Source organism: Astatotilapia calliptera, chromosome 18 (genome assembly GCF_900246225.1).
Source record: "Astatotilapia calliptera chromosome 18, fAstCal1.2, whole genome shotgun sequence".
Lineage (NCBI taxonomy): Eukaryota > Metazoa > Chordata > Actinopteri > Cichliformes > Cichlidae > Astatotilapia > Astatotilapia calliptera.
In genome coordinates, this window is record NC_039319.1 from 8,565,319 (window position 1) to 8,578,046 (window position 12,728).

Below are 12,728 nucleotides of genomic sequence, written 5' to 3' on the forward strand. Positions count from 1 at the left end.
CCACCACCTTTCATTGTTTATACCGTTACAAAAAAAAAAAAAAGAATTAAAAAAAAGCATATGCCCGGTATGCCTGATGGCCAGTCCATCTATGGTCGTGCCATCAGTTAACCCTGAGCCCAGGGTTGCCGACCCCTGTTCTAGATATTTTAATAACAGAAGTACTTGGAGAAGAATTGTTCCAACATGTCTCCAAGCACAGTGTGGAAAATATGTTAAAGAAATCTTAAATAACAGTACAGGTCAGCTGAGAGTGAACTCTTTTTCTGACAGCTGAGGCTGTGACCCGCAGTATGGTGAACTTGAAGCAGTACTATTGGATCTTAGTTTAGCATTTGGCAATATTTTTATGTAAGCATGGGCACGTTTTTTTTTTTATTTGTTTGTTTATCAAAGACAAAGCAAATGGAAGATCGTGAAGGACCTCAGCCATCCCAACAACAGACTGTTCTCTCTGTTGAGGTCAGGAAAGCGATTCCGCTCCCTGAAGACCAACACAGAGAGACTGAGGAGGAGCTTCTTCCCGCAGGCGATACGGTCTCTCAATCACACCACCACACAGTACTGACCCACACATATAGTTCTTACACACACACTGGACTTTCTGGACTTTGGTTTTGCACAACACTGGTCACTATATTCTTCATTTCCGGTTAATACTTGTACAGCTGCTGTTATTGTGTATATATTTATTTATATTTAGATTTCTTCATACATTCTTATATAGTTCTATATTGTGTATTGTGTATTTTGTTGTACAGTTATTTTATTTTCAACTTTAATTTATATATTTTATCTTATTCTTCCCAGTTAAATTTACCCTTCATTCTAATTTGTGTTGTACAGTTATTTCATTTTTAACCTTAATTTATATTTTATTCCTTCCTAGTTAAATTTACCCTTTTTAATTTTTCATATTTATTTCCTATCTTATTCATAGCCTTTTCCTTTTTTTGTTTTCTTTAGGTCACGAGCAGTTGTCCAAGCATTTCACTACATATCGTACTGTGTATGACTGTGTATGTGACAAATAAAATTTGAATTTGATTTGAATTTGAATTTGGTATTAACTAAGTGATATTCCACCAAAGATGTCCAAAATGCTTTTAATTGGTTAGATGTTTCTGTCAAATTATAATTGATTCAATTCTGTAAATTTCTAGTTTGTTATAAAAACTGTTTGAATTAATAATTAACTTACTGTCTGTGAAGGTTCTTAGTCATCCAGGTCATGATAGTATAAGGAGCTCGGAAAGAAAAGTGTCCTGACTTCTTTAAGTTGCTTGAAGATGTTTCACGTCTCATCCGAGAAGTTTCTTAAGTTCACACGAGCCAAGGTGTGAAAACGGATGTAGGTCACAATCAGGCAAGGTTTCGGGTAAGCTCATTGTAAAACCTAGCCTCACCTATCATGCGATTTCCTGAGCTGAAATGACCCATGTACACTGTACAGCATACACTACATTGTTAAGTTTGTCTGAGGAATGCCCAGACCTCTCCACCATTTGACCCTAGAACTCAAGAAGATGAACTGATGTCCAGACACTTTTCTTTCCAAGCTCCTTAGACAATTAGCTTACTGCTAAAAAAAATAATTGTTGATCAATTCCCAACAAGCTGATTCTGTTCTTCTGCGTTTTGAGTGAAAGATGTTCAGAATTGACTTTCTGGGATGTTTTTAAAGGGTGATTGATTGATTGATTGATTGATTGATTGATTGATTGATTGATTGATTGATTGATTGATTGATTGATCAAGACATTTTTTTTTCAATCAACTTGTGATCATAACAAAAACACATGCAACCAACACAAACAATAAACATGGATGTACTTGATTATGATATTATTATAATTATTATTTGTCTTTATTTAGGGCCTGAACATGTGTTCGTGGAGCATGGAAAAGACTTACTTCTGGATATAAAAGGCTCTGTTGCACTCACCCAAGGGGCAGATTTTTTCTGGAGATTTAATATCATTCACATAGTAGCTAAAAGTAATTATCTTAATTCAGTAGTGTTTGGCACATATAAAGGCAGGGCTAAGATTTTTGTACAAAATAATTCTTTGCTGTTGAAGAATGTGCAACACAGTGACAGCGGAGATTATATTGCAATAGTAAGTGGGGAACAAAACCAGAGGGTAGCTGAATACAAGGTCATAGTCCAAGGTAGGTTTCTATTTTTATTATAACTGTTAAATACTCATGCAGCATAGACCAGCTGTAACTCTCTTTGTGCCTGTTGTTGCTCCTCAGATCCAGTTTCTCCAGTTAACCTGACAGTGGACTCTGTGGACAGCAGTTCAAACTCCTGTAACCTCACTGTGACCTGCAGCACAGTGGATTCTCACATCAGCAGCAGGTTTAGATGTGACACCCAAAACTGCTCTCATGTAGAAAATAGAAAAAAAGCCAAGCCCTGTTCTTCCACTCTCATTATTTATTTGCAGCAAGACTTCATCATCTGTAATCACAGCAACCAAGTGAGCTGGAAACACAAGACAGAAAAGATAACATCTTACTGCAAGACACTTTCAGGTAAGAATAAAAGACAATCTCACAAAGGGTAGCTGAATACAAGGTCATAGTCCAAGGTGCATGTTGAGTATTATATAAGCACAGAACCACAACAAGCAGTGCAAAATTAATCATATGAAATCATTTGTCTGCTTCTATTTATCTGAAATAGAATTTAATAGCAAACTGATGTTAAAGACCTGGGTAGATAATGTTGATAATTAATTACTGTTCATTCATAAATTTCTTCCCATTAGTAGTGCTGCTTTTTCAAATGGAATATACCCATTCATTTTTGGGAGAAGTATTTGCATAATATTTTTATCATGCATTGTATTTGATGTAGTGTTTTGTTTTATGTTCTCCACCACAGATATACCACCAAATTTGTCAGTAGCTTCCTAGTGATAAAAAAAAAAGAAAGAAACTGAGAGACTAAACCCACATTAGCAGCACTTTTAAATGTGACACTGAAACTCAGACCTGCTGAGAATCAGCCAAGAAAGTCACAGCCTTTGGTGCTTGATTTCAATTTATAGGTTGGAATTAAACTTAAAGAGTGGGAGCAATTCTTTTTTTAAAATAAAAATTTAGTGTTTCCAATTAAATATGTTCACAAACTTAGAAAAATACAAATAAGTACATGTGGAACATTGGCTCATAAAAATAATAACATAAATCTTGAACCTTTTTGTTAGGCTTACAAGTAGTTTGTTGTTATGTTTGACATGACAAAAAGCAGAAAGTGTTAGGTTTTGTATTGTTGATTGTCATTTATGCTTAGAAATATTTAACCATATATGCTTAGAAGTATATAATCATTTGTAGATTGAAAGAATGTCTCATCCTAGGAGGTCTGTAACAACTCTGTGTAGCATGAAGAGGGGAGTGCGTTCACTCCTCCACAGAGTGTCCTGGAATAGATCACATACCCCCTAGGAGAGGTTTTATCTTTTCTTATTGATATATGGTATAGCAAACACACGTATATCTGTTTGAGTGTAAGAGCCTTTTGTTTAGATGGACCCGTTAGACTCCTGGCACCAGCGGGTCACATCTTGACCTCACACAAATCACACACACACACACACACACACACACACACACACACATGCAGTATTCTTTGTTCACATGTATACCTATGTAAGATGTTATATGTTAATGACCCTATGCATATTCATGTAACCACAATAAAAGGAGTGCTGTGGGGAACCTGGCTGAGAGTCTGACGGAGGTCAAGTGGTGGAACGACACTTGACTCCAGGCAGGTCTCCCTCATGCATGAGTAACATGAAGAACTTTGCCTACCCGTGTCTTGCTTTGCTGTGTAATTATATTGTCTTCAACGTTCCAGCGGATAGGTTCAAGCTACAAACCTATCAGAAAGAGTGAAAAATAATTGATTAAATATTGAAAACTTAAAACGTGGTATTGCATAAGGTCTTTCTTTGGAGCCTTTTATGCATGTACTTGCATGTATTTTGAATTAGAGTTCACTAAGTTACAAAGTAAAAAAAAATTGCTATTAAATCTATTTAAATTCAAATTTAGACCTTAGTAGTTTTCTTTTGACCATCTTGTGCTTAATGTCACATTCTGGATCTGAGTTTGTGGTGAAGTCATGGTTTTCTGTGTTGCAGGTTCAGAGACTCCCTCTGATGGCATCTCCATCTGTCTGCTGAAGGCAGTCCTGCTCTCCGTCAGTCTGATCATCATGGTGTTGGCTGTAATCAGTGTCTACCTCATAGCAAAGCATAAGAAGAAAAGATAAAAATGGACCAGACTACAAACGTACATAAATACTTCACAAGAAAATTTCACAGGGCATGTATTAATAATTTTTTAAAAATCTTTTCACTTTGGAAAAATAATGCTTTACTCAATGTTGATTTTTTTTTTTTGAGGATTTGTTCTTTAAAAAAAACATCAGCAAAAACTGTATTTATGGGTCCGATTTCGCCTAACTGTGTGTGTTTCCAGAACACGACCAGAAGAGGGCAGTGGGTTACTGTTGTGTAACGTGGAGTAAGGAGAGATGCACCGTGCCATCACAGCTGATACCCAGCCTTCAGTTCAGTTCAATTTTATTTATATAGCGCCAAGCCCACCAAAACAACTCCCTGATAACGACTGTGTGATGACTATTCTTCCCGCCCCATGAAGGACACCTGGATTGGCTGGAGGACTGTTTACTTAGCCTGATAGGCCGAAGGACACTGTCTCAGCTAAACTATGGACACGCACACACACACACTTACACTGATAAGCACTCACTCATCCCCCTCCCTTTCCAACGCCTTCGATGCTTGTGCCCTACCGGGGATGATAGCAGTCAACTGGACCAGCACAGATGCTGCAGGACCGGATGCGCTGTCTACGCCGGCTCTCTCTTACCCTTTACCCGCCCCTGTTGCTTGTCTCGTGTTTCTATGGTGTATTGATAGTCATGTGCTTTTGTGCTGAGGTGTTTTTTCTTTTATCAAACTGTTCTCCCACTAGGAGCTCAGTCTGAGTGGAGTTTTTTTTTTCTCCTCCTCTTACCTCATGTAGTGTATTTTCGTTGTTTTTTTTCCTATCAGCCTACCTTCTGACATGCCTGCCCAATGTGATGTTTGTGTAAAGTTGGTCAGAAGGTTCCTTTGTGAGTGCGCATGCGCCATTAGCGTGCTGCCTGCTGTAACCCCTAATTTCCCTCGGGATGAATAAAGTATTCTGATTCTGATTCTGATTCTGAAATCACAACAGCAGTCGCCTCAAGGCGCTTCATATTGTAAGGTACACCCAACAATAATACATACAGAAAACCCCCCAACAATTATGACCCCCTACGAGCAAGCACTTTGGCAACAGAGGGAAGGAAAAACTCCCTTTTAACAGGATGAAACCTCCAGCAGAACCAGGCTCAGGGAGGGGCAGCCATCTGCCACGACCGTTTGGGGTGAGAGAAGGAAGACAGGATGCTGTGGAAGAGAGCCATATGAGGCTTATGTGTTGAAATGGTCACAATGCTAGAAAGACCTTTTCCCATTCTGATAGTAAGTAGATCATCTATAAGGTTTAAGATCAAAGATTGAAGTTTGATCTAAATGTTAACAGAGAGATGCAGTCTGAGTAGTGAAAATGCAAATTCTAATGTTTGTGTGTGTAAACGCGAATCCATCATCGACCTGTTTATTCATGTCGGAGTTTAAGAGGATAAGAACTATGTCACCAACCCATCATTATACTTTTGAACAAGAAAAATAGAGTTAAATGTTGTAAAGGTTAAACACAGAATTATTATTCATATGTGATTTTGCTGATAGTTAATTATGTGCAATACTGGTCAGAACATAATCTGTAAATTTAAAGATGTTTGAGGCTAAAATGATGAATAAGGAAAAGTAAGAAAAGAGAATAATGATTTTAGAGACAGGCCTAACTCAGGCCTAGCTGTAGAAACAGCCTTGAGAGATATGAGTGTGAGTGTGTGAATGAGAGCATGCTAAGAACACTGAATGTCTGACTTTTAAAGTGTATGATTTAGTGAAAAGGGGGATTGCATTGAATATATTGTATTTAATGAATATGAATGACAAACGCAAAAGTTTTAAAGAAACAAGTATCTGTATTAAAAGGAATTATGTGAAGTGAATGTGCTAATGAAATCTCAACTGAATGAAGTCGAGAAATGAAATGGCCTTCGCCTTAGTTAAAGTGGGTGAAAGGTCATAAATGGAAAGAATATTGAGGTCTGGCTGAAGATCAGTGAAACTTGTGTAAACATCTGATTGGTTGGCTAGATATTAGAGAGAGATAGGTGGGGCGACTGGGCACTTGATAAAGCATAAATTGCCTGGAGGTCTACTGGGTCAGTCTGCAGCAGTTCAACCCTTTGAACTGCTCATCTCGCAGTTCAAAGGGATTCCAGAAGTTCACCGCTGAAAATTCTAGCAGAGGTCCCAGGGGGAGATTGGCCAGTGGACTGAAATTGCAGACTTGGATTTGGCTCTATTTCTGCTCATCATCATCATCATCATCATCATTCACATGTTGAATTATAATTCTGAGAAGGTTTGGACTTCCATTATTTACCAGGTGGATCGCAGAGTCTCAAGACCAGGGTTTGCCCTGTGAATTATAACTTTGAGAAATCCTGCTTTCCTAAACATTTCCATTAACACAGAGCACTGAGGTGGAACACATCTATGGTGCTGGAACTGTCTCACCACCAACCTCTCTCACCCCAAAGATAAGAAAAAATCAACATTAGCTTAGAGTGGGTTAATTAAATGAGTAGAATTGATGTGATTTGATTATACTTCTCTTATTTATTTTGGCTTTTGCTTAGCTCCTGCCAAGCTGCTGTAATAAAATCTGCAATTCAAGTCTAAAATGTGGATATTCTGTTTTTAACCCCTTGTGAAACAATAAAGGCGTATATATGAGTATTAATCAATATTAGTCCAAATAGCATTCAGGACCTTTAGAGGCAAGTGCTGCAGAACAAATAAACGTTAATGGGTAAAGCAACCTTTATGTTTATGTTTTTCTTATCAAGTTGAAATCAGGGTAATTTATGCCTGAGGGACAGCTTCCTAAGTAAATAAGTGAGACCCCCCACATCTAGCTCATCTAAGGGAACACCTTGGTATTCCCAGGGCTACTAGACAGAGGGAATCTCTCTACTGCAACTAATGATTATTTTCATTTTCAACTAATCTGCCTGATTTTTCTTTAATTAGTCAATGATTATTTTAATAATTATTATCTCTGCTTCCTGTGGGCAAACCTCCTGTTCTAGGCTAAAGTACCTCACCTGCTCAAGTCTTCCCACCTGTGAATCACCCTGTTGTCTCATCCCACAGCAAGTTAAAATTATGACCCAGGAAACATGAATTTGAAAATAATCAAATGTAATTTTAACATTACCATCAGGCTAAAAAATGAAATTAATCAAAATATTAGGTAATATAAATTAAAATGCTAGTAGTATTTAAACAAAAAAAAAAAAGTGAAAATAGGAAACTAAAAATGTGTGTGAATGTGTGTGTGAATGGGTGGATGACTGGATATGTAAAGCGCTTTGGGGTCCTTAGGGACTAGTAAAGCGCTATATAAATACAGACCATTTACCATTTAAAAATGGCTAAAATAAATAAAAATAAAGTGCTTAATGCCAATTAAACTGACGTCACAGCTCAAGGGTGTCGGTGCATTTTAGTTCTCGTGCACTGGAGTAATGCTCCGCTTTGCACAGTCTGCTTTTAATTTTGTGCGTTTTCTGTGAAATGCTTTTACATATTTTAAATTCCCCGCCTCCATTTTTTTCCCTCCTCCTGTTTTGCCGTTTGACTACGTTCTTCCTCGAGTGCAGTTTTGGCAGACGTTATTAGGCGGTACTGCTGCCCCCATAGCTTCCTGTAATGTATTGCAGTTAGAAAAGCGCATTTATTACGTGGTTTTACAATATGACGCATCTTTATAGTTGATGTCATTCATTATGGAGACGAATCTTTGCAGCCCTGCTCTCTTCCCCTGGGCCTGAGCATCCCCAGAACACGTGGCACAGGAGTTGCACACAGGGCTTTCTAGTCAGATGATTGAACTACTCAGTTGGCTCCCTAGGTGTGGAGGAGTAGGAGCTATACACTGAGTACCTCCCAAACTATCAAACCCCTCACCCAGTCTCTAAGGAAGAAGCCAACCACCTCTGCTTCCTCAGCGGGATCCTCCTAGTAATCCTTCCACCGCTCGATGTTGGCAGCACACCATCCACACTATGCACCACCAAAGTGCCACTTTCCCCTCTGGCAGTTTCCAGAATCACTTTGACGCTGATGAAAATCCTTTTTTTTCCATTTCCTCGCCAACTCAACTACAACATCAGGTGTTTAAAATAGTAATTCTGGGTAGTCTACAGGTCAATAGTACATCTGCTGCAAAATATTAAGTACTCAGTACAGTTTTTTCTTTAACCTATTCTCAAGTTTATACAGTTCATACACTAAATTCTTCGATAGTATAGGATACACTTTACTACTACACTTCTTTTTAAATGTTTTTTTAAGACAATCTGTTTGAATTCTTATTCAAAGTAAGGCCAACACGTTAAAACTGACAACAGAAGATATCACTTCTGCATGAACATTTCCTGCTCTTTTGTGTGTTAGCGAGGCGAGACTCAGCTTTTCCTGTGAAAAAACATGCCCTTATAGATGCATATTGAAGTACTAGTACTTTTTTGTGCACTTACATTTAACACTGTTTCCTTAACAATTATTTCAGTTCTTTCCAACAATTATTAACTGGTGCCAAAGGGCTCTGAGAGGAAATTATAGAGGAGATGTTTTTGTGTTTGTTTTTGCACTGACAGTCTGTGACAAGGAAACAAAGTTGTGAAAAGAGGTGGGCTTTGTTGGTTCCATCATTGCTGTAAACAGAAGTAACACACTGATGGCTTTGATGGTGTTGCATTAAGCTTAAGACTATACAATGTTTTTCTTGGTGGTACTGGCGCTGCTGTTCTGCACTGAGGCACAAGGTATGAAAAGATATCTGCCTGATCATTTACACACAAAGCAATGAGACATGTTTTGTTGCTGGTGTGTTATTTCCTGTTACGTTTTGTTTTATTGTGATCAGCAAACTGAACACCAGGAACAACAGTGGCAAACAGGAAAAGAGCAAACCTTTTATTTTATAGTACCGGTAGTTGTTATTTTTTGATTAGTAATGAATATGTGTCATCTGTAATCGTGTACCATTCTATTAGAGCAGTATGGAAGAGGAGGTTAGTAGCACGAGTGGCTTTGTTTAATATTAAAGTCTTAAAGTACATCGTGATTGCATTCGATGTGCTTCTTTCGGAGTCTGAAGACGGTTTGTCAAAGTAGTTAATGGAAGTAAAGGTTCTTACCTGTTACTGCCAACAATAATGCCAAAGTAGTGTGCTATGAAGCAAGATTAATAGGTCAGTGAGGTGACCCAGAATTTTCAGTTTGAAAAGGTGGTTGTATTTGTTCCTGGATATGTTCACTATGGTCACCTGCTCTCGAGCTCCTTATGTTCCAAGTTTTAGTTTGAAATCCTGGTGAAATGCCGTGTTTTCACTCATTCTAAAAATGTAATTTTCCGTATTCTCCTGGTGTGACGCAATATAGTTTACAGATTCTCTACTGGAGTATGTTTTATTCATGAAACCTCGAGAAACGTATCCTGTTAACGCCACAAAAACAAGCCCTACTATAGTTACCATAGCACAAACAAAAATAATTTATATTAATTTGGTCATAATGAAAATATACTGTATGCCTCTGTCATTTTACACTGTTGGAGCTGGAACCAATATAGCACAGATTATACAAAAGTGATTTAAACACCTCTCATTAGGCTATTGGACAGCTCAATGGATCAAAGTTTCAGAACTCATTGAAGATAAATGGTGTGGTAGAATATATAATATTACTAATAATAACTAATGAATTCTCAAGACTCTCAAATCACAAAGCAACACTTTTAACAGACAGAATGTAGAAAAAGATCTTTATATTCCGACACATCTCATTAAAAATTTTTGTGTATTCTCAATTCATTGTGCATGTATTATTTCAAGCCTTTGTTTTCATTTTCATTATTGTATCTGATAAAAGTAAGGAATCACAGGTGAACATGACATGATTCTGACAACACATTTTTGTTTTTCTGTTCTTTTAGGCCTCCAAAACGTGTTTCTCCTTCATGGAAGTGATTTACACCTAGATGTAAAGAAATCTGTTGTACTTGACAAAAAGACTGACTTTTTCTGGAAGTATAATATTACTAATTATGTTGGTAAAATTAGTTATAATAAAGAAGCAATATTGTTTGACAGTTATGAAGGAAGAGCTGAGGTCTTTGGACGAAATTTCTCTTTGGTATTAAAGAATGTAAAACACAGCGACAGTGGAGATTATGCTGCAGTTGTGGTTGGAGGACAAGAGCAAAGTATAGCTGAATACAAGGTCATAGTCCAAGGTATGTTTCTCTTGCCAGTACAATTTTTAAATGTTAATACATCAGAAACATCCATTCACAGTTTTTTTTAATTCCCCAGATCCAGTATCTCGTGCTGAGCTGACAGTGGACCATCTTTCCAGCAGTTCAGACTCCTGTAACCTCACTGTGACCTGCAGCACAGTGGAGTTTAACATCAGCAGCATTTTTAGATGTGATGCCCAAAACTGCCTGCAAGTGGAAGAAAAGAGCTTAAACGTCTCAAAATATTTTTATTCTCTGATTGTTTACTTGCAGCAAGATACCATCTTTTGTAATCATAGCAACAAAGTGAGCTGGAAAGCGAACAAGAAGGTGATCAAGCCGTACTGTGAAAGAAAATCAGGTAAGACCATCAGTAAATTGTCCCCACCCGCAGATATGTCACCAAATGTGTTGGACTAACAACTTACTTTTGATGAACAAAAAGATATTTCTTCTGGTGAGATTATTATTGAAGTCAAAACAAAAATGTAACATCTCACAATAATTGTTGTTGGTCTGAGTAACTTATCTGTTTTCAAATCTGCTATTGCACAAGCTCAGTCACTGAAACTTTGCTATACATTTCCTGTATTTGGAAATAAAAAGTTTGGTCAGTTACAAAGTTCACAAACTGCTATTCACATTTTTTAGAGAAATTAGTGGTTTAGAACTTGGGCTCTGTTGTTGTTCAACGTTTGGATTAGCTGTTTGGATATGCTGTTTTCATTTTGTGAGAAATCTGTCTGTTTTCCTGTGTTGCAGGTTCAGATGGGATCTCCGTCTGTGTGGTGAAGACAGTCGTGTTCTCTGTCGGTCTGATTATCATGGTGATTGCTGTCATCAGTGTGCATCTCATGGAGAAGAAAAAGAAGCAAAAATAAACATTTCTAATGTATATAAAGCTCAGTCTTATGTAGAAAACTTCTGTGCTTGTTTGTTTTTTCACTTGTAGCAGCTTTGGTTAAAAAATAAATCCCTGTTTCTTTATCTTATACAATGGAAACACAAAATTGTGCATAAGAAATGCAACAATGCACTCAAGCCAACATCATACGGTACATCTAAAGACAAGAAAACAGTCATGATTATTTATTAGTTAAACCCATCATGAAAATGTTTGAGGATTTGCTCCTGGGGCAAATGTGTTTCTTAAACCTCACCAGAAGAGGGCAGTGTGTTACTTTTGAGCTGGTCTGCCCACCTGTCCAACACGATTACCAAGTGATTGAATTCCTCTGTGCAATTTCACAATGCAAGAAATGAAGGCCATCACCTCCCCGTGCAAAGACCAAAACATTAACATATTACCAGCTGACGAAGGGAGGTGCACTGTTGTATTCAGCTCAGCTGATTATCTTCCCACGATTACTACACTCCTCAGTGACAATACCTATGAGACCCCACAAGCATTAACTTGCATAGGATAAAGCCATTGACTGCTCTAAGTATAACCATCTGTACCCAGGGGATGCTATAGCCTGTGTATACAGACTTATAAAGATCCACAAAGAAGGAGTCCTACTCAGACTCATCATTAGCAGTATAAACTCAGCCAACTACAACATTTCCTAGCACCGCGCCACTATCAGAGCTAGGATGTTTTCCCTCCAATCAGATTTGCTGTTAGAACTCTGCCTTCACACCACTTATTTTAAATACAACAAGGGTTTTCACTGACAAAAGTGCCACTCATTGTAAGTAGCCTTGACACGGAGGAAGTGAAAGTAAATCTTTGGGCTCTTTCACAGTGACAGCACCTAGCCACCGGTACAGATGTGGAGGAAACCTGGGTTAAAACCAAAACCCAAGAAGTAGAAGCCTTCGCTGTTCACATCAACTCAGTGGATAGAAACATGAAATTCACTAGGGAAAATAGAAGGGAGAACTGTTTGCCTTTTGATCAGTATGTTAAATGAGTAGTAAAAGAGACTGTTCTAATGTCTGAACTTTGTGTGTCTGTGTGTACATGATCAGGAAAGGACTGAGGCAGCAAACTGAACCACAACCTCTTTGGGGTATACTGTAGTTCTTAACAGCCACAAACTAAACCTTGCGTGAAATGTGATAAATGTGATATATGCATTTAATATTTACTTTCTGAACTATAGTAATAATCTTTTATTCATCTCCTCCAGTTGTAAGGAGTTAGCATGTAGATGTAACAACCAATGTTATGATATACTGCATATACTGTTTCATACAGCATGCAG

The 12,728-nt window shown here is 37.8% G+C and overlaps 2 protein-coding genes across 2 annotated transcripts; both read left to right on the forward strand.

Annotated features, from left to right (window-relative positions):
• Nucleotides 1-518: 518 nt before the first annotated feature.
• LOC113011285 (uncharacterized) lies at nt 519-4,622 on the forward strand (the record flags this gene model as incomplete). The annotated part of the gene is made up of 5 exons (XM_026150759.1): nt 519-537; nt 1,876-2,172; nt 2,260-2,541; nt 4,161-4,348; nt 4,501-4,622. Coding segments are annotated over 4 exons (729 nt in total), but the record flags the coding sequence as incomplete, so codon positions are not given.
• A 4,372-nt stretch (nt 4,623-8,994) lies between these two features.
• Nucleotides 8,995-11,399, forward strand: LOC113010764 (uncharacterized). Its single transcript, XM_026149971.1, has 4 exons — nt 8,995-9,043; nt 10,216-10,515; nt 10,595-10,879; nt 11,281-11,399. Exons 1-4 carry the CDS (start codon nt 8,995-8,997, stop codon nt 11,397-11,399), a joined length of 753 nt encoding a protein of 250 aa, XP_026005756.1.
• Nucleotides 11,400-12,728: the final 1,329 nt, after the last annotated feature.

Excerpts from the sequence above, each read along its gene's own strand:
- LOC113010764 (XM_026149971.1), top strand. The coding sequence starts at position 8,995 with ATGTTTTTCTTGGTGGTACTGGCGCTGCTGTTCTGCACTGAGGCACAA. Across the intron at positions 9,044-10,215 it reads GTTCTGCACTGAGGCACAAG|GCCTCCAAAACGTGTTTCTC; the intron begins GTATGAAAAGAT and ends CTGTTCTTTTAG. Across the intron at positions 10,880-11,280 it reads GTACTGTGAAAGAAAATCAG|GTTCAGATGGGATCTCCGTC; the intron begins GTAAGACCATCA and ends CCTGTGTTGCAG.